Source organism: Lagenorhynchus albirostris, chromosome 3, assembly GCF_949774975.1.
Source record: "Lagenorhynchus albirostris chromosome 3, mLagAlb1.1, whole genome shotgun sequence".
Taxonomy (NCBI): domain Eukaryota; kingdom Metazoa; phylum Chordata; class Mammalia; order Artiodactyla; family Delphinidae; genus Lagenorhynchus; species Lagenorhynchus albirostris.
The window spans coordinates 124879907-124904248 of NC_083097.1; the positions used below are offsets into that span (position 1 = coordinate 124879907).

Sequence of the window (24342 nt, forward strand, 5' to 3'; positions counted from 1 at the left end):
TCTCCCACCTTCCCTCCTGCTGCTCTGTAATCTGTTCTCAGGCTGCTTCCAGATTCATCTTTCCAAAGCACAAATCTGAGCATGGCTCTCTCACCTGCTTAGAACCTTTTCGTGGCTCACCCTCACACTCAGGATCTGTCTCCAGCTCCCCTCTCTGGAGTCTTCTCTCACTTCCCTTCCTTACCGCCCCGACTGTGCTCCAGCTTTGTTCAACTCATTGCTGTTCTCAGAAAACACCAGACCCTCTCTACCCTCTGGACCTTTCTTGACACATACCCTGTCTGTGAACCCCACCCAGGCTGAATGTAGAAGTAGATATCTCTCTCTCAGGATTCGGTTTAGATGTCACTTCCTCCAGGGAGCCCTCCCTGATACTCTTGCTCCCATGCTTGGGTTAAATCCTCTCCCCTGAATTCTCATTGCACCCTGTAATTAGCTCCCATCACAGTGCTTCCCATCCTGGATCATATTCATATCTGCCCCTTGCCTCTTATACAACTGAGTCCCAGCTTCCCTGAAGTGGGAAGTGTGCAGCCAGACATGGCATTGAATAGCACTGACTCCCACTGTGAGGAGATCAGTCGTTTGCACTGCTTGCTCTGTTTCCCTGATTGCTCAAGGAGAACTGTGTTAGTTTGTCTTCAACACTCCCTGCCAAATGTTAATCTCTTTATTTTCAAATAATGCCAGATCAAGCCTAGGCTGGGCACTTGCCATAAGCAACAGGATCTAGCTTGAATTTAGTGCATTGTTTGTTTTCACTATATTTGTTTTTATTTATGTAATTCTTTTTTTAGAAAGCAATATGTTTTTCTTCTGCATAGACCAGTCATCCTTTATAAAATTGAGTAAAGGAAGTAAATCAATTTGGAAAACAATTGGTAAGTGGTTGTTCAGATGGCACATATGGTGATAAATGCAAGTGTGCATATGCCTGTGCACATACGTGCACACAAATGTGCACGTATGCACACATGCATAAAACTGTGAAAATCGCCCGGAAGGAATCATTTGTGCAGCTAAGTCCTTGGACCCAGGGTACTGCTGTCTTTGCCACAACTACCTGTGTGGCAGGGAGAAAATTACTTTTCTGTTTTTCAGTTTACTCACCTGTAAAAGAGAAGAGAAAAAAACTGGGCCATAAAAACATGATTTCATCTTCCAGATACAAGTCTCTCTTCCTGTTCATATGGCTTGGAAATAACCAGCTTGGAAATTTCTGAAAAGGAACCTACAGGAGGTCATACTTTTTATATTAGAGATCAGAGATCTGAAGTTTATAGAGGTTAAGTGACATGCCCAAGGGTCACATCATAATTTAATGTCAAATTCAAGACCAAGATCTAGGTCTTCCCACCCCGTGGTGAACTGTTTCTCCCTTCATTTCTGAAACCGTCCACCCCTATATACTTCTTTCCCCAGAAAAACTTCTGTCAAAAGAGTTACATTCAACTCAATATCAAAAAAACAAACAACCCAATCCAAAAATGGGAAGAAGATCTAAACAGACATTTCTCCAAAGAAGATATACAGATTGTCAACAAACACCTGAAAGAATGCTCAACATCGCTAATCATTAGAGAAATGCAAGTCAAAACTAAATGAGGTATCACCTCACACTGGTCAGAATGGCCATCATCAAAAAATCTACAAACAATAAATGCTGGAGAGGGTGTGGAGAAAAGGGAACCCTCTTGCACTGTTGGTGGGAATGTAAATTGATACAGCCACTATGGAGAACAGTATGGAGGTTCCTTAAAAAACTACAAATAGAACTACCATATGACCCAGCAATCCCACTACTGGGCATATACCCTGAGAAAACCATAATTCAAAAAGAGTCATGTACCACAATGTTCATTGCAGCTCTATTTACAATAGCCAGGACATGGAAGCAACCTAAGTGTCCATCGACAGATGAATGGATAAAGAAGATGTGGCACATATATACAATGGAATATTACTCAGCCATAAAAAGAAACGGAACTGAGTTATTTGTAGTGAGGTGGATAGACTTAGAGTCTGTCATACAGAGCGAAGTAAGTCAGAAAGAGAAAAACAAATACTGTATGCTAACACATATATATGGAATCTAAAAAAAAGAAAAGGTTCTGATGAACCTAGGGGCAGGACAGGAATAAAGACGCAGACATAGAGAATGGACTTGAGGACACGGGGAGGGGGAAGGGTAAGCTGGGACGAAGCAAGAGAGTAGCATTGACATATATACACTACCAAATGTAAAATAGATAGCTAGTGGGAAGCAGCTGTATGGCACAGGGAGATCAGCTCAGTGCTTTGCAACCACCTAGAGGGGTGGGATAAGGAGGGTGGGAGGGAGATGCAAGAAGGAGGGGATACGGGGATATATGTATACGTATAGCTGATTCACTTTGTTATACAGCAGAAACTAACGCAACACTGTAAAGCAATTATACTCCAATAAAGATGTTAAAAAAAAGTTACATTTTACTTACAAAGCACAAGCAAACACACACACAATATAAAGACATCTTAAATAATGCAAAAGCAAATAAGAAAAGGATAAAAGCAATATTAGATTTCAAAGCATTAGCTCAGTTGAATAGGGAAGTAATGTAACTAAAAGCTGATAAAACATGTTACAGGTTTTCCACAATGTTGTAATTCCCTCCTTGTTCTTTATTTAGATTAGATGCAAGGAGCCAGAAGCCAGGCAGGCCACTAAGTTTTGGGGGAGGATTAGGATAAAAGAGGGTAACTGATTCATCTTTGGCTACAACCTATGAATAATAAAACCTGTTTAAATAGAAACCAGGCCCAAACACCACTTCACTCACTCTCTGCGGATCATGAAAAACAGCATCAACATGATTCCAGGAGGAACAGTTCACCACTTTTTTTTTTTTTTTTTTTTTTTTTGCGGTACGCGGGCCTCTCACTGTTGTGGTCTCTCCCATTGCGGAGCACAGGCTCCGGATGCGCAGGCTCAGCGGCCATGGCTCATGGGCCCAGCCACTCCGCGGCATGTGGGATCTTCCTGGACCGGGGCACGAACCCGTGTCCCCTGCATTGGCAGGCGGACTCTCAACCACTGCGCCACCAGGGAAGCCCTCACCACATTTTTAAAACGGAATTTTCAGACACTTTTAAAGAATATTTCAGCAGAGTAATTTGCATACAGGATGTAGTCATTTCAATGATACAACACAATGTTTTTCTCATTTTAAAAAATAGCCTTATCCTTGTCTTTGGAAATGTGCTGAACATTTTTATAACTGACCTGGTTAAGGGCAAATTTACCAGATTTACCAAAGTGCACAGAATCACAAAGAAATGGAAAGATATCCCACGCTCTTGGATTGGAAGAATTAATATTGTTAAAATGGCCATACTACCCAAAGCAACCTACAGATTTCATGAGATCCCTATCAGTTTACCCATGACATTTTTCACATAACTAGAACAAATGATCCTAAAATTTATATGGAACCATAAAGGACCCAGAATTGCCAAAGCAATCCTGAGGAAAAAGAACAAAAGCAGGAGACATCATCCTCCCAGACTTCAGGCAATACTAGAAAGCTACAGTAATCGAAACAGTGTGGTACTGGCACAAAAACAGACACGGATCAATGGAACAGAATAGACAGCCCAGAAATAAACCCACACACCTACAGTCAATTAATCTTTTACAAAGGAGGCAAAAATATACAATAGAAAAAAATACAGTCTCTTCAGTAAGTGGTGTTGGGAAAGTTGGACAGCTGCATGGAAATCAATGAAGTTAGAACACACCTTCACACCATACACAAAAATAAACTCAAAATGCCTTAAAGACTTAAATGTAAGACATGACACCATAAAACTCCTAGAAGAAAACGTAGGCAAAACATTCTCTGACATAAATCGTACCAATGTTTTCTCAGTCAGTCTCCCAAGGCAACAGAAATAAAAACAAAAATAAACAAAATGTGACCTAATCAAACTGACAAGCTTTTGTACAGCAAAGGCAATGAGAAAGAAAACAAAAAACAACCTACAGACTGAGAGAAAGTATTTTCAAATGATGTGACTGACAAGGGCTTAATTTCCAAAATATACAAATAGCTCATACAACTCAACAACAAAAAAACAGCCAACTCAATCGAAAAATGAGCAGAAGACCTAAATAGACATTTCTCCAAAGAAGACACACAGGTGCCAAGAGGCACCTGAAAAGATGCTCATCATAGCTAATTATTAGAGAAATGCAAATCAAAACTACAATGAGGTACCACCTCATACCAGGCAGAATGGCCATCATTAAAAAGTCTACAAATAACAAATGTTAGAGAGGGTGTGGAGAAAAGGGAACCCTCCTACACCGTTGGTGGGAATGTAAGTTGGTGTAGCTACCATGGAAAACAGTATGGAGGTTCCTTAAAAAACTAAAAATAGAGTTCCCGTATGACCCAGCAATCCCATTCTTGGGCATACATAGAAACAAAACTACAATTCAAAAAGATACCTGCACCCCTATGTTCATAGCAGCACTATTCACAATAGCCAAGACATGGAAACAACTTAAATGTGCAGCAATAGATGAATGGATAAAGAAGATGTGGTATATATACACAATGGAATACTACTCAGCCATAAAAAGGAATGAAATAATGTCATTTGCAGCAACATGGATGGACTCAGAGAAAGACAAATATCATATGATATCATCGCTTATATGTGGAATCTAAAATATTACACAAATGAACCTACCTAGAAAACAGAAACAGACTCACAGACATAGAGAACAGACTTGTGGTTGCCAAGGCGGAGGGGTTCAGAGAGGCGTGTATTGAGAGTTTGGAGTTAGCAGAAGCAAACCACTATATACAGAATGGATAAACAACAAGGTACTACTGTGCAGCACAGGGAACTGTATTCAATATCCTGTGATAAACCATAATGGAAAAGAGTTTTTAAAAGAATATGTATGTGTAACTGAATCACTTTGCTGTACAGCAGAAATTAACACAACATTGTAAATCAACTATAATTCAATTTTAAAATCTACACAGAATCAGAAAAGTTTAACCAAATTTCCCAATGAAGTATAAAATGGGTAGATATAATGCCCTTCACCTAAATATATATACATGCATAGATATATGTGTGTGTGGGTATTTATGTGTATTTATGTATATATATACATGTATAGCTACATACATGTATATATATGTGTGTAGGTATTTATGTGTGTGTGTACGTATATATATATATATATATATATATATGTATACTTGTAAAAATTGAGAAGTATCTGGCCAAACAGAAACTCACGTGAGAAGAGACTTCAAATGATAAGCTCAATGTGAGCCAACAGTAAGATGTAGCTGATGCGGAGAAGAAAAATCTTAATGTAATGTTAAAATAAAACATTAAATCACATTAAGTATGGTAATGACCCTCTTTGCTCTCCACCCACCAGCCAATACCAGTTATAGGAACCACACTATCAGAGGGACAGAAATTGGCATCTGGCCAGAGGAGAGTAATAGGTCAGTCGCAAAAAGAGAGAGGGTCTGTAACCTGAGACAAATGGGGAATGGTTCATGGCATGGGTCCCAGAGCCAAGCAAGCCTTCTGCAAGCACGAGATTCGTTAACCATTCTGGCATGCCTGTGCCCCGTCGGTCTCCCAGGAATGTTGTTGAAAGGACTCTGCATGGGAGGTTAGACTATCTTCAACATCCCTCCCTTGGGGATTTTATGGTTTGTGGTGGGAGCAAAACCACATCTATCTTACGTGGTAGTGGACTAAGTCACTTCATTTCCTTTCTGGTGAAGAATACTCTAGAGTAGAGAGCATTTTAACAACCAACCAAGCTCCTAAGAGAAAATAAGATGTACCAATATGTACACAGCATTGGTGACTAGAAGGTGCACTATTGACTCAACTCCCCACCCCCATCCCACACCACCACACCACCAATCATCTGGTTGCTCCAAGGAGCTAGAAAGTAAAGGCAGAGGGTCTTAACAGTAAATCTAAGCTGTTGGGGGTCAGATGGCGATCCCTATAGCTAGCTCTTACATGTGTCCACATTTCCGAGCAAGAGTGAACCACCAGCATCAGGGTCATTCGAGATGCTCGTTAATAATGCATGTTCCTGGGGTGTCTCCCAGGTCTACTGAATCAGAATTATGGGGGTAAGAACCAGAAAGTTCATTTTCTGCAAGTTCCCCGGGTGATTCCTTTTCACATTCTCTGAGAACCATGGTTCCAGAGGAGTGCTTCTTGTGCTTCAGTGTGCAATAGAATCACCTGGAAAACAGGGTAAAGCCAGGGATCCTTGGCCCCAGAGACTGTGCTTCAGAGGTCTTAGGTGGAGCCTGAAATTCGCATTTCAAACAATCTCAGAGGTGACGCTTATGTTGCTGGCCCAGCCAGTCAGTGGACCATACTTGGAGCTCACTGCCTTAGCAAATTCCTGATTCCGTCATCAAGGGACTCATACTGTGGTAGGCAGCTTCTCCACATCTCCTGGAATCCACACCCTTGGTAATTCCCTCGCTATCTGTGTGGGCCGGACCTAGTGACTCATAGATAATTAATAAAATATGCAAAAATAACTAGTTTTCATCTTCCCTCTTATTAAGGAGACAAATGTGTGAATAAATGTAAATGAGCAATATTTAATAATATACACTATTTACATGTAATTTACGTCATAACTTCCTTAGTGCTCAATTTTTAGGCTTTGACGCTTGGGAGCCTTCTCCTGGGTTTATGGGAGGTTATAAGGGAGCAGAGCCTCGGGGCAGGATGGAGATGGTGCCTCCACATCAGACCTCACCTCCTGTGCATTCCACCTGGCCATCCTCAGGCTGTGTCTTTTGAGCTAACAGCATGGTGAATTCCCTCCTGCCAGTCCCCGTGACAGGAGGAGTGGCACCCCCTCTGGTTGAATAGAGAAAAAAAACAAGTGACTAGTTTCTCTGCTGGCAAGGGGAGGGGTCTTTCCCTGAGAAAAGTCAGTGAAGGGAACAAAGTCCAATGGGCTGGTCTTCTCTCCAGTGCAATGCCTGATTTCTTCCCTGAGGGAAGGAGACAGCTTTTCTAGGGGCAGGGGTCTCATTTTCTCTAGAACTGTGTGTCTAGTAAGTGCATTTCAGGGTCTGTATGTGTGGAAGGGCCACAGTCTACTGGAAAGGTTCTAGACACAAAGCCAGGACCCCTAATCCCTGCTCCACCGTCCATGCATTGTGTGACCTGGAATGAGCCCTCTCCCTCTGGACTATGCTCTTCCCATTCTGAGATGAGAGGCTGGGCCAGGTGATGACTTGAACCCCGCCCCCAGATTAACAGCCTAGAGCAGAGAGGTAGCTTCTGACCATGCAACTGGTCAGAGATGGGACAGCTGTCCTCAGAGGGCCAGGCCCCCGCCACTCAGCCACCGCGCCCTCTCTGAGGAGCGCCCAGAGGGGCTGCTATGCCAGAGGGGGCTCTGGCAGATGTGGTCCAGCCTGGTCCTAATGATGTCCTGCAGCTCCTCGTCACCCAGCAGGACTGCTGCAGCCAGGGCCAGCCGGAAGTATTCAGTGGCATCGTGGGCATCCTAACCCCCAGCATGGGGGCAGAGAAGAGATAGCATTAGCAGACGTTTCCAGGAAAGGCTAAGAGGCAGTGCAGGAAAAACTAAGAACACTAGCTTTTGTCTGCCTGACATCCTTTCCCACCCTCTTCTCCTGGTTCCTTGGGGGAATTCCTCCTACCAACTCCACTGCAGTTCTGTGACAGTGCTAACCCTGGCGGCCCTCCTCCTCAGGCACAGGAATGGCACCTTACCCAAGCTCAGACAATCATGAAGCAGCATCACCCTTGGCACAGAGCTTCAGGTATGTGAAAATGACTCAAGCTGACCTGTCCCAAGTCACTCTCTGGGACCTTTGAAGTGTGATCTAACAGAGAGAATGGTTGCTCACCCTTTTAGATGGGTGCTTGAGCCTGTCAATAACTAGAGGAGAAGAGGCCAAGAAACAGAGAGAAGCAGAAACATTCAGAGCCAAGAGATACAGAGGGAGGTGGGGAAATCCATGATGACATTTGAGTACCAGCATCCAGAACTACCTGAAATTAAACTTATACCTGAACTTCCTCGTTCCTTGAGCCAATAAAATCTCCTGCTTTGCTTAAGCTACTTGGAGTTGAGCTCTTTCCCTTGAAATCCCTAGAGCCCTCGGTTGATGCAATCAGATCACACATACATTGTCCCACTTCCTGGGAGCTGTGGGACAAAGGCAAGCTCACTGTGGGGGAGTCCTTCACTACCCCATCGTCCCTCCCTAATGGTTGGGATGCAGAACAGGTGGTTCCTCCGGTGAGACTCAAAAAGGGATGACTGGTTCCCGTTAACCTTCATCAGTCAATAATAAATTTAGGCCAGAAACACTCTGGCAAATAAGAAAAAGACAACAGAGCTGCCCTAAGGGTCCCCTGGGGGCCAAACACAGGAGTGACTCAGAAGCCACTGTATGAAGAGATTAAGCATTGTGCTGGAGCAGACAGAGACCTCTGGTAAGGGCAGCCAGTGCCCAGGGACAAGGTTCAAGGGCCAGAATTGTAACTGAGAATTACAGACCACACACACAGTTCTAGAAGTGGCTGGAAAAATAAGAAGTTCTGGATTCAACTCCAGCAGAGCAAACAGGAGAGTCAGGGCTATGGTCTTCTTAGGACCTAGGCTTACTTACATTCTAAGACCCTGCATGTTATTATCTCAAACATGTTAACACGTACCTAGATTTCTCCTAAAATAGTTTATACAACTTTATAAGAAGTGAGTTGCAATTGACTAATTAATCTATAACATTTTTAGACATACAGTTAAGAATTAATTTTGATTTTAATTTTGGAGCTTATAGTTCTTTTGTTTGGGGGTCTCATGCATTGTTTTGGGTCTCATATATTTTCATAGGTCCTAGAGGAGCTCACAGGCACTAGACCAATGTTCCCATAGTGCCTGACAGATGAAGTGGGCCCAGAAGTCACAGCAGGGCAAGGAAAGAGAAGAACTAGGGCCTGTCTCCTCAGCAGCGATGGGAGCCTCTTTGAGGTCTCCAAGGGGGCTAAGTGAAAAGAGTCATTGCGTTCCCAGAGGAGCCACTCCCCACCCTATGAGACAACACTCCCCATCTTACCCCTCTCAACTTTACCCTGAAGGCTCAGGGTGAGGAAAGAATATAGTTGGACAGTAGCTCTCAGATGACCTTGGAAGCCTGGCTCTTACCTTCAGCTGGTAGAAGGTGAGTTGGCCCAGGCGATAATACACCTTGGCATAGTATAAGCCCTCCTTGGGGCTCTGCAACCAGGGTGGACAGAGCGACAGAGTCTTCAGGTAGCAGTCCTCAGCCATCTCGTACATGTGCAGGGAATAGTACACAGTCGCCAGACGGTGGAAGGCCACCAGCTCCTGCCTCTGATCTCCTAGAAATTGGAAGACTGAGAGAGATATCCTGAAGCCAACACTTTGCATCATTAGTTCACTCATTCACTCTGTACAGTTCTTTGAAGATCTACTAGGTATCAGGGACAGAGCTTGGGACATAGCAAACAAAGCAGAAGTCTTGCCCACATGAGGCTTACTGTCTCACAGGACACAGACATTCCTTAAATAATCCCACAAAGGTAAGATGACACCTGTGATAAGTGCTACAAAAGAAAACACAGGGATCTGTGAGAGTGACTAAGTGGAGTATCTGTTCTGGACAAGGTTTTCTGGGACAATTCCTGAGGAACATTTTCTCATTGTGGATGTCACTGTAACTCAGAATTCTGGGAAATAATTATTTCCAAATCTCTGTGATGGGAATGGTGACAAGACTAGCTCGATGGAGTAGCTAAGAATTTCTGACAATGAATAACTTCATATAACAAATGTTTTCTCCACATGAAAGTCTCTCTCTTCAGAGTTCTTCTCTGGGGCTGTCATCAGCAGCCCCTAGTCACCCTCTACCCTTCACCAGCTTTCAGTCTCAAATAAGCTACAGAGCCCCATTCACTTTTAACTCATGCTTTAGAATCTTGGTGTCTAAGGGATCTTTGACTTGTTCTGGTTTTGGGTGGATTTCTTGTTTCAATAACTAACTCTTTTAACACAAAGTAGCATTTAAAGAGAACAAATGCTTCCAATTGTGTTTTTGGAGTATTTGCAAGGTGGCTATTTGATGCAATCTAAAAACATCGCTTTTAGGCTTCAAAGAGCCAAAAGCCAAAGCTAAAAGAGAAAATCCAACTCTCTGATATGGAAAAGTCCAGTCACAGGGAATCACATGAAATGGTAGATATAGCCTCCTTTCAGCTTCTGTCCAAGGAAGGACAAAGAATGCTCCAGAGGGAGCTGCCTGGGCCCCCAAGGTCTTCCTGAGATTAGCAGACAGTTGCACAAATAAGGTTTTCTGCAGTAAAGGGAGAGGTAGGAAAAGAAAGAGAGCCCTGAAGTGCAATTAAATACAATAAAGTCCAGTACCATCCACATCTCATGCCCTTGAGAATGCCCAGAGGTCCCTTCTAGAATTATCACAGAAGACTCCATTTGCCTTTACATCTAATCAATCCTCCTCTAATAAAACCTGCTTTTCCTCAAGCACCAACATTCAAGATGAGTTTATCTTTTTTCATTCTGCCTCTTTTTTTTCTGTTTTAATGACTTACATTGTTTCTCATTAGCTTTTGTTGTAAATGCAAGTATTTCAGCTACTGAGGGAGTTAGGTTAACAGGAATCTGACCTTCATTTACATTTCAATTCCATAAGAAAATGTGTACTTGACTAATAATTAACTAATTAAAAAGTTAAGGCACAGTGCTTTTGTAATGGGGCATTGCCTGTGCATAGGATAAAATACCATTTACCCTGGACTCAGAATAATACCAATAATACCAACTATAATATAATAATTAGTGTGCACAGGTAACACTTATCAAGGACTTATTATGTACCAAGCACTGTGCTATTGGTTTTACCTGTATTATCATCGGTCTTCATAACAACTGCATGCTGTGGGTGCCATTTTTAATCCTGATTTGCCAATGACAAACTTGAGGTTTATAGATGTTAAGTAGCTTGCTTAACTGGGAGCTCCCTGACACTTCGACCTGGAATTTGAACCCACGGAGTCTGACTCCAGAGCCTATGCGCTTACAACTTTGTTGCCCCTCCTTAGGGAGTGTTACCCCCTCCCATTCAATACCCTGGACAATTAGGACCACCAACCTGCGACTGTGCTGAGTCTGGCCGCCAAGGTGGCAAATTCCAAAGCCTTCTCATAGCCTTCCAGGCTGATCTGCAGCTCTGTCAGCTTGTTGAAAATCCGGAGCTCGGTTTTCACTGCCTTCATCCTCCTTGCTAAGGGAACAGCCCCAGCCTGAGAACAGAGGCACAAGGAACCTTAGTCTAGCTGAGAATCATTGGGACATACCATACTCTAGGAGGCTGTACTGCATCCTACTGCCAGGGGTTGAGGGATGGCAGTGACTAAACCCAAGGGGGAGATGGCACCTTCCATGCGTGGCTTTTCTCAACTCGCTCTCCTGGTCCTTGCTCTTGGTTGCTCTGCCCAGACCTCAGAGGTGGAAGAACTAGAGGTCATCAGGCTCCCTGAAACTGACAGCAGGAAAGGGATGATGACTTTCCTCAAGGTCACATGAGAAGTTACTCACCCGCCAGCTACACGTTCCCTTAGTGCCCACAGTGCTAATCTACAAAGTACATACGTGGAGTATGTGCATAGTGTCTGAGAGTCCCCAGTAAATAGTCATTTCTATTATTATTATTTTTTTTTTTTTTTTGCGGTATGCGGGCCTCTCACTGTTGTGGCCTCTCCCGTTGCGGAGCACAGGCTCCGGACGCGCAGGCTCAGTGGCCATGGCTCACGGGCCCAGCCGCTCCGCGGCATGTGGGATCTTCCCAGACCGGGGCACAAACCCGTGTCCCCTGCATCGGCAGGCGGACTCTCAACCACTGCGCCACCGGGGAAGCCCCATTTCTATTATTTTTATTATGATAGAACTTTGGGCAGGTCACTTCATCTCTCTGAGCCTTAGTTTTCTCATCTATAAAATGCATATGACCAAGAGCACCTCAATAGTCAGGGACATGTTTCTTGTTCACCCCTAGCTCAGTGCCTGGCACATACTGGGTCTTGATGAATGTTTGATGACTGAATAAACAATTGAACAAGCGAATGAATAAGTATCTGAATAAGTGAAATATTAAGATCAAATAAGATAATGAGTTTTCCCAAACTTCAGTCAGTGACGAACAATTATGATTCTTCACATATCTGCTTAACATCTGGACATTTATTTAATTAGTATTATTTCTTAAATCAACTGTCTTCTATTTCTTGCCTCATTCTTTGCAATAATATCTGTGATAGCATAGGTTTGATGAACTGGTATTATACATCTTTAATTTTTTAAATATATTCTAATGCATACTTAATGAAAACATAGTAAAGCAAGTGCTCACCCATGGACCAATCATCTCCCACCATACCATGTACATAGGAACATTCTGGTCAACATAAAAGTGTGCTACCAACTGTAAAGTACTATGCACCCAAAAGTTGTAATTATTATGATATATTCTGTCAGGAAAGATACTTTATTTATCAAGCCTGAGAATGACAGACTTTATCAGCTCCTTCTTTGAGAGCCTGCTAGACTGAAGACAGGGAGAGCCTGTGGGCATTGGATGAGGAAGGGAAGACAAAGAAATACCAGCAAGACAGGGGAATGGGACGCCAGGGGAACTCCAAGTGGCCCTGCCCATGTTTGTGCCAGAACCTAGCTAGGGATACTGCTGACTGTGCAGCCCACAACTTACTCGGTAATACTCCACCGCACGATGCCTGTGGCGGGTCCCATTGAAGAACACATCACCGGCTTCCTCGTAGAGCCTGAGAGCCAGGGAGGGCTCCTCTGACTTCAAAGCTTTCTGGATGGCTGCCTGAGTGGGACAGAGACTGCTGTCAAAGGCAGAGAGAAGGACTTTCCAAACGTCCACAGGACTGGCAAGAATGAGATCCTGACCATCTAGCTTAACCCTCTGCTAAAGTTCCCTGAACCCTAAATTGTCTTTACACTCATAAGGCTAGTAAGATTCACTAGTCCAGCATTTCCCCACCATGCTATGAGAGATGACTTTGGTGGCCCTAGAAATGGTTTTCAGCAGCACACAAACATCTTGTAATAGTTAAGTATTTATTTTAATGTGTTTCAGAAAAAAAGATTAATCATATTCAAAACCTCTGCTTTTAGATAGCATTGTTTAGCGTAAAAAGCTAAGTTGATTTGAAGTTGAGCCAAAGAAAAATAAGTAAATAATGATACAGAGGTACCTGGATATGGCAAAACTATAAACTTGATGTATAAATGACTGAAATTTGGAAAGAGTGATCTCATCCAACACCTACAGTTCCTAGATGGAGAAACTGTGGCTGAGAATAAGGAACTTTCAAGTTTACATCAATAGTTAGTGGCAAACAAATGCTAGTATCTTTCAGCCCATTACCCTTCTCCTGGCCCCTATGACCCCTTTATCTTGAACAAGCTACTTCACATTTGCACCTAAACAAAATGTGATGAGAAAGTAGAAAATGTACCACAACATCTGCAGCACAGCCACAGGACCTCAAATATCCTTAGGTAGAAATTATTCACCTCAGTGGGAATAACTGCAGAACATCAAGTCAGGTGGCAGTCTAGGGTTGTGGATGCCTGGGACCAGTTCTGGACAGTGAATTACTGGGGCAAGATCCCTCGGTTATTTTTATTGCATATGTTGCTACACAAAGATAGAAGCAGTGAGATGGAATCCTAGAGTCAGGAGTTCTGCCACCAAGCAATGAACAACCCCAATAGCTCCCTCTGGGCATTTGTCTCCCGGAGACAGAAAGGCAAGACTGAATTGTCTGCTCTCTGATAATTCTTCCAGCTCTAAAATCTCAAGGCAGAATAGAGTCTGCAAGTAAAAGCTTTAAGTCACACTGCTGGTGTGCAGTTTTAACCACTTACTAGTTGTATCACTTTAGGCAAATTACTCAGCCTCATTGAGTGTCATCTGTAAAATGGGAATTTCAGTAGAGACTCCTGCTGCATTTGTAATGAGGATTAAACTATATGAAGCACGTGAAGCGTTTAGCAAAGTCTCCCATGCATAGTAAGGCTTCAATCAATGCTATACAACCCCATTATTAAGTCTCGGTGGAAGTGAATTTGTGTGATTGTAAGTAATAGAGTAAGGGGGAGTAAAAGGGGAGAAAATGAGAAATGGGAAGGAAAAAAAGATAACAGCCATATTTTTGATGGAGCAGATCTTATATACCATTGTGTCAGTATTGTACAGATAATGATGATGATGAAATACCATTTATTAAGCATTTACTAGGTCCCAAGCACTTAGTTAATGCTTATATGCATACGTTTACTATGCAAATGTTATACCTAATCTTTATTAGAGACAGGTCCAGCCATGAAGAAACTGAGGCCCAGAGAGCTCACGTAGCAAGCCCAAAGTCACACGGTTCATAATCAATGGCCCTGTGATTTGATTCCACACCTATCTTTTTTAAAGCCCAGGTACTTAATCACTATACTATGTTATATCTCAGATATTAAAGATATGCAAACCAAAAAATCATAAAAGAACAATAATGTTAATACCACACACATGTCAACCTTCCCTCAAACTGCAGCAAAACCCTGAAGTCAAGGTGTGTGTCAAGTTTTGGAAAAATGGATAAAACTGACATGACAGATGAACGAGTCTCCCACCATGTTCTTTGCGAGCTCCCACGTGCATATGGGACTCGGGGACTGGCCCTTTGCTGCTTGTATTCAGCCTGCCAGACCACCTTGGTTTCCATCTTGGGTTCAGGGAGCAGCCCAGAGTTGACCATCCCTCCAAGGGCTTGACGAGGACATCACCTCTCCCTAGTTCTAGCTGATCACTTTGGAGGGTACAGCTGCCTCCCCGCATGGCCCAGGTCAGCAGATAAGCTCTGCAGGAGGCCTACCTGCAGGTACAGCTCCACCAGCTCGTCTTCCTGCATGAGGTAGTGGAGTCGCCCAGCCCCAAGCCAGGCCTCAGCAGCCTTGTCTCTCTCCCCCAGGTCAACGAAGATACGCAGGCTCTCCTTGATGCAGGTGAGGGACCTCCTAAGGGACCTGGGGGTGGACATGGACTCATAAGGTATGAGGGTTCAAAGCGGCCCAGACTCACTCTGCACAGGAGGAAACTGAAGCTCTGGCAGGGGAACAACATTGTTTCAGAACACACAGAGAGATTGAGGGGCAGGGGAACAACATTATTTCAGAACACACAGAGAGATGGAGGACTGATCTGAATCTTGGATCTGCCTAAACCAGCTGTGAGAACTTGAGAAAGTACAGAATCTCTCTGTGACTTGGTTTTCCCATCTGTAAGATGGGGATAAACTGTACCTGCCTCAGAGGATGGTTGTGAGGACTAAATGAGATAGAGTGCTTAGAACAGTGCCTACCATAGAGTAAGCACTTGATGAATGTTTAAATGTTAGTTATCATTTTTATTATTACTGGCCCATGGTCCACCCAACTTTTGACTACTCTATAACATTTTTTCATAAGGCCCTAACACAGTGGATGCCAAATGCATATTTATTGAATAAATCACAAAAGAATGACCACAGTGGTAACTTTATTATTTTTTTTTTAATTTTACTTTATTTTTGGCCACACTGGGTCTTCATTGCTGCGTGCGGGCTTTCTCTGGTTGTGGCGAGCTGGGACTACTCTTTGTTGCGGTGCACGGGCTTCTCATTGCGGTGGCTTCTCTTGTTGCAGAGTATGGGCTCTAGGCACGCAAGCTTCAGTAGTTGCAGCACACAGGCTTCAGTAGTTGCAGCACGCGGGCTCAGTAGTTGCGGCACGCAGGCCCTAGAGCATGCGGGCTTCAGTAGTTGCAGTGCGTGGGTCCTAGGGAGCACAGGCTTCAGTAGTTGTGGCTCACGGGTTCTAGAGCACAGGCTCAGTAGGTGTGGCACACGGGCTTAGCTGCTCCGCGGCATGTGGGATCTTCCTGGACCAGGGATCGAACCCGTGTCCCCACCATTGGCAGACGGATTCCTAACCACTGCGCCAGCAGGGAAGTCCCATAGTGGTAACTTTAAATCATCAAAAAGATTTTGATGTTTGTATAAGAAGAAAAATCAAAGAAGGGTGAAAGTTTTGGTGCTTAACAGAGTACTCTTTAATTATCTGGAAATTGTTTATGCAGAAAACTCTTGCTCCATGTCAGGAATTAATGAAGAAATGAGGCATAGGTAATGCAGTGTTGAACAGGTTCAGAATTCCAGAACAAGAATCAGCCCTGGGCATCACCTAGATAGTAGTTCTCAACTCCAGCAGTAATTAGAATCATCTGGAAACTCTTTAAACATGCATACACAGGCGAAGTCACCCCAATGTGTTGACATGTCATGCTAGCCTGGGACACTCTAGCTCAGGCACCAGCATTTTGTCAAAGCTCCTTATTAGTTACTATTGTGACTCTATTGTGCAGCTTGGGTTGAGACTCTCTTCTTTTTCTACAGAGAAAACAGGCCTGGAGATGGGAGGTGACTTGCACAAGGTTGCACACCACACTGGGGGACAATCAAAGGCCAGAACTCTGCTCTCCTGAGTCCCAGTCCAGGACTCGTCCCACAGTACCCATATTCCTCACACTGTGATTCATGGCCCACCTGCACCAGCATTACCTGTGGAGCTTATTAAAAACACAGACTCCCAGAGCTCCCTCAGACTGACTGAATCAGAATCATCATGGTAACCAGCCAGGAATCTGAATTTCTTAGACACACCCAGGTTATGCTCCTGTGCATTGAAGTTTGAGAACCACTGCACCAAACCATGCAAATCCTTCTAGAAACACTGACCGTCACCCCCCAAGTCTGTAAACAGTTAGGAGGTCCTCATCAAACATGGCTACCATCTCATGATGGGCAACCCAGCCCCCAGGCCCCCTTGTGCACAGTGATGGAAACAAGCATTGCTTGTGACTAATGAGGCCCTGATTCATCTTGGCAATGAGGCAACTATTAGCCTTCTGTAGAAAGTGCCAGGCATTTGGCCCTTGTAAGTCTTGAGAAGAAAGAACTCTAGTTTTCCCTACTGCCCTGCTCTTGACATGATATTTATTGACATCAACGATGGGCACTGGCCACCCTCTGTCAAGAATCAGAATGTCAGACTTGCTGCTCAGACTGTGCTGTGAGCTGAGAAGCTGCACACTGTGCTGAGGTGGTCACCAACCTCCTTGGCCTGATAACCACAGGCCTCCTTTACTATAGGAAGCCCTGTCCTTCTCTCACCCACTCCGTATCCACCAAATGCCCAGCAGGGCTAACAGGTTCTGCAGGCCTGGCCTCTACTGCTCTCCCTACTCCCACTGGAAGAGTTAATGAAGAGAGGAGCCATACATCTCATCCTGATCCTATTTCCTGCTCTGTTTTTGTTTATTACCATTTGCTGTCCTGGGAGACCCCTGGGCTATGGTTGTTTTCTCCAGACCCCCAGGGAGCAAGATTTGGGTTATCACAGAGAAGCCAACTCACAGAGCAGGCATTACGATCTCAGAATTTTTCTCTCTGAGCTCACTATGACTGTGGAAGAGAGGAGGTCAGTATTCCTCTCCAGGAAACACCCCATGAGGGAAGGCAGGACTTACAGAGACCCAGATGCTCACATTGCACTATCAAGACTCTATGTGCGGGCTTCCCTGGTGGCTCAGTGGTTAGGAATCCGCCTGCCAATGCAGGTTCGTGCCCTGGTCCGGGAAGGTCCCACATGCCATGGAGCAACTAAGCCTGTGCGCCACAACTACTGAGCCTGTGCTCTAGAGCCTGCCAGCCACAACTACTGAGCCCACGTGCTACAACTACGGAAGCCCATGTACCTAGAGCCCGTGCTCCGCAACAAGAGATGCCACTGCAATGAGAAGCCTGCGCAACGCAACGAAGAGTAGCCCCTGCTCGCCACAACTAGAGAAAGCCCACGCGCAGCAACAAAGACCTAATGTAGCCAAAAATAATAAAATAAATAAAATAAATGTATTAAAAAAAAAAAGACTCTACGTGCATGGGTTTTCCAAAGACCACTGCCTCCACTAAGTCTTATACCTGATCCATGACTCCAATAAAAGACAAATGCCTTATGGTCTAGAATTGGGAAGTGGTCTCCAGCTTCCTCGGTTGTTTCCTATCACCATTCACCACCCCGTGTGTTTGTATCTGTCACTATATCACCCACCAGATAAGCCACTAGCTTGGCCTGGAATGTCCCAGCACCCCAATTCCTCCAGCCACCACCTGCAGGCTCTAGGTGTGGGCTCAGCTCCCAAATCAAAGAAGTAAGGAGCACGGCTGGTGGAACAGCACGAATTCAGTCTTGATCTGAAGTCTCATGCATTCCCGGCTAGCTATGCCTGGGCCCTGGCATGGTATCTCCTCTCCTCTCAAACCCTCAGGTTTCTCTTTTTCTCATTTTTCCTGCCCCCAAAGTTCAATCTCTGTGGCTGAGTCCTTGTTTCTTCCTTCCTGTGTGGACATCAGCCATGAGCCTGTGGTGAGGTGACCTCAATACACCTGCATTCCCAGACTTCCTCTTACCAACCCCTGCTGTGGTTTTCCAGATCCCTGCCCTGCCTGGATGAATGTTTGACCTCTGGCCAGAGCCCAGCCTCCACTAACTGGTCTTATCCTGTTTCCATAATGAGAATTGCTACTCACAAGGGGCTGACCCTGGGCCAGGTGCTGCGATACAAACTTTCAGTACACATTCTCTCATTTACTCCTCACAGAAACCCCAAGCCATGAGAGTTCTTAGCCCATTTCGTACATAAAGAAACCCAGTGCGTTTTTAAAAACGTGTCCATGTTTGCACAGCTCATTTCTAAAGTTTTATGTTGAGCTCTCTGCTGTTTTGTCTTGTAATAACAGCAATGACAGCAAATGTTACTTAACATTTATTGAGCACTTAGCATGTGCTAGGGGCTTTACATGCCTAATTTCATTTAATCATCACAACACCACTAAGAGAGCAGTACTATTATCATATCTATATACAAATGGGAAAAATAAGGCTTTGAAGAGTAAGTAACACAGACCAGGTAATAAACCCTGAGATCTAAATCCCAGGATCTAACCCTGAGAATGGACTCCAGAGCCCCCTACAAACCCTCAAGCAGTGCTCAATTTCTGGCTCAGAAATCAGCTTGTGGGAAGGTTTTGCTTATTTTACCACTTTAACAACTTCAAAATTTTGAAGGACATAGGCTACCTCACACCCTGAACAAAGTGCCCCCATTGGCAAAAATTGGGTGGTGCGGTACATCCTAGCCTTGTGATCAAATGAGAACGTGTCAGCAAAAGCAATTCTTTCCTTGTTTATGATTCTTAAAATGTTAGGGATTAGTCATATTAACTATACTGAAAACCAAACACTGAAGCATTTTTTTTTTCAGTTCCACAGAAGTAAGATGCACAGGATAAGAATAAGAGCCAGGAATAAGGACTTATAGGCTACTATTGTATTCACATGCAAAGAATCATTATTTTGCAAAGACTTGTTGCATGCAAGGCATTTCTTTCTAAAAAATAATATGCACACCCTTTGTGGCACTTAGCACCATTTATGTGATACCTCTGGCGATTATGTATATAATATCTACTTCCTGAACTAGATGATAAGCATTGTGAGCTCAGGGACTATATCTCATTTGTCCAGTTTTTAGCACAGTGCCTGGGCCATAGTAGATGTTCAGCAAGTATCTGTTGAATCTATCCAGTAGAGCCACAAAGTTCTCATGGACCCCACCTGGTTCAGCTCTAGAACTGAGTCTATAGACATTCTAGAGTACAGTCTGTATTGTGTCACCTGGGGACAGAAGACAAGACCCCCTAAAGATCTTTCTCATTGAGAGATTGAAAAACGTCATCAAACTAAATTCTGTAGTCATCACCCTGAAGGCAGAGAAAGCAAGACTCAGAAGGTACTGAACAAAGGGACAGCAAAGTGTCCCAAGACAAAATCCTGAAGGCTGAGCCAAAGTTTTCACCATCTACTTGCCCTCCCTTACTATCCACCATCACTAAACCCTAGAGAAAACCTTTCAAATAGGAGGAATATAAATAAGTAAAAAAGCAGTAATGGGTGGTGAAAACCACCTTAAATTAAGGATTCAGGGATCTGCGCTAATACCGGTGAGGCAGGTAGTATAAGCAGTCTGGACTCTCCATAGCAGGCGGAGGTCAGAGCAGAAGACAAATGAGGCCATTCTCATCCATACAATTCTGAGAGGTTTCACCATACCATCATCTACACCTACTGCTTATTGAGGGTGAAAATGATTGGCTGAGCAGGCAGAATACATACAGAGTAGTTAAGGACAAGCACTCTAGGCCAAGGGTTGGCAAACTATGGCCCACGAGCCAAATCCAGCCTTCCACCTGCTTTTGTAAACAAAGTCTTATGGGAACACAGCCACATTCATTTATATATTATCTATGGCTGTTTTCACACTACAACTGCAGAACAGAGTAGTTGTGAGAGAGACCACATGGACAGACAGCCTAAAACATTTACTACCTGAGTTTTTATTAGTGTGCTGACTCTTGTTCTAGACACAGATTGGGTATCAAGTTCTGCTGTGTGGCTTCATGCAAGTTACTTGACCTCTTTTTTTTTTTTTTTACATCTTTATTGGAGTATAATTGCTTTACAATGGTGTGTTAGTTTCTGCTTTATAACAAAGTGAATCAGTATACATATACATATGTTCCCATATCTCTTCCCTCTTGCGTCTCCCTCCCTCCCACCCTCCCTATCCCACCCCTCTAGGTGGTCACAAACCACTGAGCTGATCTCCCTGTGCTATGCAGCTGCTTCCCACTAGCTATCTATTTTACGTTTGGTAGTGTACGTATGTCCATGCCTCTCTCTCGCTTTGTCACAGCTTACCCTTCCCCCTCCCCATATCCTCAAGTCCATTCGCTAGTAGGTCTGTGTCTTACCCCTAGGTTCTTCATGACATTTTTTTTTCTTAAATTCCATATATATGTGTTAGCATATGGTATTTGTCTTTCTCTTTCTGACTTACTTCACTCTGTATGACAGACTCTAGGTCCATCCACCTCATTACAAATAGCTCAGTTTCGTTTCTTTTTATGGCTGAGTAATATTCCATTGTATATATATGTCACATCTTCTTTATCCATTCATCCGATGATGGACACTTAGGTTGCTTCCATGTCCTGGCTATTGTAAATAGAGCTGCAATGAACATTGTGGTACATGACTCTTTTTGAATTATGGTTTTCTCAGGGTATATGCCCAGTAGTGAGATTGCTGGGTCATATGGTAGTTCTATTTGTGGTTTTTTTAAGGAACCTCCATACTGTTCTCCATAGGGGCTGTACCAATTCACATTCCCACCAGCAGTGCAGCAGTGTTCCCTTTTCTCCACACCCTCTCCAGCATTTATTGTTTCTGGATTTTTTGATGATGCCCATTCTGACTGGTGTGAGATGATATCTCATTGTAGTTTTGATTTGCATTTCTCTAATGATTAATGATGTTGAGCATTCTTTCATGTGTTTGTTGGCAGTCTGTATATCTTCTTTGGAGATATGTCTAGTTCTCAATTTCTACGACTCTTTCTCCCTCATATGGTCATCCTGAGATTGCACACTGCTTGGTAATCAGTGCATGCTCACTGAATGCCTTCTGTTACCATTATGACCATCATTTTCAATAGGGATGCTGACTGTGCCAGTCCAGAGGCCCACTGCAACCCCCTGCCCCCATCCAACCTCCACATCCCCTCCTGGGGGATAGGCTGTAGTCCTCTCTCTCCTTTAGTACCTATACCCAGAGAAACATCAAACTCAGTCTGTGAAACCTACGGAATATCTTTCAAATGTATCCTCACCTTTCCATTGCTATGGCTATTCCCTTGGCCCAAAATGGTATTCTCTTACCCTTCCCCACTTTTCAAAATCTTTCCTATCTCTCCAGGGCATCTTTAAATGCTATCAACTTTATGAAGTTTTCCCTGACAGATGCGCCAACCGGCAGCTGAAAGTGTTCTTTCCTCTCCCTCCAAACCTGCTGCTGCAGATACCTGTCATCTCGCCCATGAACGCTTCCTGCCGTTGCCTGCTATGGCTTTGAGCTTTGTGAGAATGGAAATCCCATGGGGGTAGTTTAGTTGGAAAAATGTGTCCATTACATCAAAACCCACTTAATAAATTTCTCCTAGAAATCAGTGCCAGGAATAAATCTGCTCCAACAGATACAGTTGTTTATATTCTTTTATCAGACAGTGGGAGCCTCCTATGGTTTTTCCCCTTTTACCTCAGCTACCAGGAAGCTTAGAGCAAAATTACAGTAACCACCTCCAGGTGCATGGAAACACCTGTTAAGCTACATCTGTTAGCTGGTCTTTGTTCTTTTCTTTTTTTTCACGAAGTCTTTGTAGGAGTAGGTGATTTATACATGCCAAATAAATATAGCATTAATAGCAGTTCTCCTTGATGAACTGAGCATCCTGAAAAGGGATAACCATCTTATGTTTGCAGAGGCTTCCTCTGACACCTAAGGTACTTCCCATCTTCCTCTTAGTATTGCTCATATTAGTGGGAAAGGAGGAAAAGTGGATGTTTATTTCCTCCCAGTTATACAAATACGAATCTCAGATATTAGAATTATAGAATACTACGATTAAGAAATCCTAATCTGGATCAATTTCCAGAATGATGAACTAAGGATCTCCGAAAATCAGTCCCCCACAAGAGCAATGAGAACCTGGGCAAAAATTGTCACAACCAACTTTTCAGAACTCTGGAAATTAACAAAAGGCTTGCAACTATTCAAGGAGTGGTTACTCATGAACAACAGCTGAATCTCCTTAAGAATAGTGACTTTTGTTGCTTTTTAATTTGCTCTAGAGACATCTTCTCTCCCCCGCTCTGTGACAGCCTTAAAAACTAAAAGCCTCTCGACCATGGTAGCTGGGAAAACAAGCAGCCTAGCGCCACTGAAAAGAGCACAATGAGTATGGAATTCCCCAGCATTCTATCCCCAGGGAATTGTCACGATTTTACCTGCTTGGAAGTTCATTGAAAGCCTCCACTCACAGGGCTTGTTTTACATAAACTAACTCAGAGATGGCTCAGTATAAAACAATCTTTTCCCTGAGATGTTTGTCCAAAAAGATCAGCAGTAATTGTTTAACACTGCTGCTGTCTGAGGTGGTGAAAACATTTGGAGCAAACAATACACTGACAAAAAATAAAAAACAAAAGGAAAAGCTGGGAAATGAAATGTCCATTGGAGGCTTTGAAAAGCTCCAAGGTAATCCCAGGAATCTAAAAGACCACACAAGTATAAAACTGTGTGCACGTCAAGGAAACCCCTGAGGTTGTTATTAATTAAGATGTTAATTATAACCCCCAGGGTAACCACTAAGAAAAGAGCTGAAAGAAACATAGTAAAAGAAATGACAAATTTAAAATGGAACAACAGAAAATATCTATTTAACACAAAAGAAAGAAGAAAAGGAAGAATTTTCAAAAGATATAAGAAACATAGAAAACAAATAGCAAAACAGGCAGACATGAATCCCACCTTACCAGTAATCACATCAAGTGTAAATGGATTGACCACTCCACTCAAAAGACAGAGATTGGCAGAATGGATTTTTAAAAACAAACAACAAAACAACAATAACAAAAAATATGACTCAACTGTATGCTGTCTACAAGAGATAACACTTTAGTTTGAAAGACACAAATAGATTAAAAGTAAAAGTATGGAAAACTTTTGGATACACCATCCAACAAGACCTTGAATGGCTATACTAATATCAGATAAAAATAACAAAATTGCCACGAAAGACAATAAAGAAAAGTTTGTAATGATAAAAGAGTCATTCCATTCGGAAGACATAACAATTAGAAAAATAATGCATCTAAAAATAGAGGCTCAAAGTACATGAAGAAAAAGCTGACACACTTGAAGGGAGAAGTAGACAATTCAACCACAATAATTGGAGACTTAAATACCCCACTTTCAATAATGGATAGAACAACTAGACATGAGAACAAAAGGAAATAGAAGACTTTAGCTATAAATCAATTAGACCTAACAGATATCTAAAAACAATGAAAATAATGGCAGATACACATTCCTCTTAAGTGCACATGGAACATCCTCCAGAATAGACCATATGGTAGGCCTTTCTCAATAAATTTAAAAGGAAATCATACAAAGTATGTTCTCCCACC

At 43.2% G+C, this 24342-nt stretch overlaps 1 protein-coding gene across 2 annotated transcripts in view; it reads right to left on the reverse strand.

Annotated features, from left to right (window-relative positions):
• Positions 1-6639: 6639 nt before the first annotated feature.
• The window catches only part of SH3TC2 (SH3 domain and tetratricopeptide repeats 2), a 63128-nt gene continuing 45425 nt past the window's right edge, over positions 6640-24342 (reverse strand). Inside the window, exons 13-17 of one of the 2 annotated variants that reach the window (XM_060143932.1) lie at positions 15037-15187; positions 12846-12968; positions 11232-11382; positions 9248-9444; positions 6640-7576 (exon numbers count right to left, since the gene is read on the reverse strand). In XM_060143932.1, the coding sequence (XP_059999915.1) occupies positions 7385-7576; positions 9248-9444; positions 11232-11382; positions 12846-12968; positions 15037-15187 (814 nt within the window). In that variant the 3' untranslated portion in view covers positions 6640-7384. Of the gene's footprint in view, positions 7577-9247; positions 9445-11231; positions 11383-12845; positions 12969-15036; positions 15188-15747; positions 15977-24342 lie in introns of those variants that run through there. The other variant, XM_060143933.1, reaches the window with a different exon arrangement.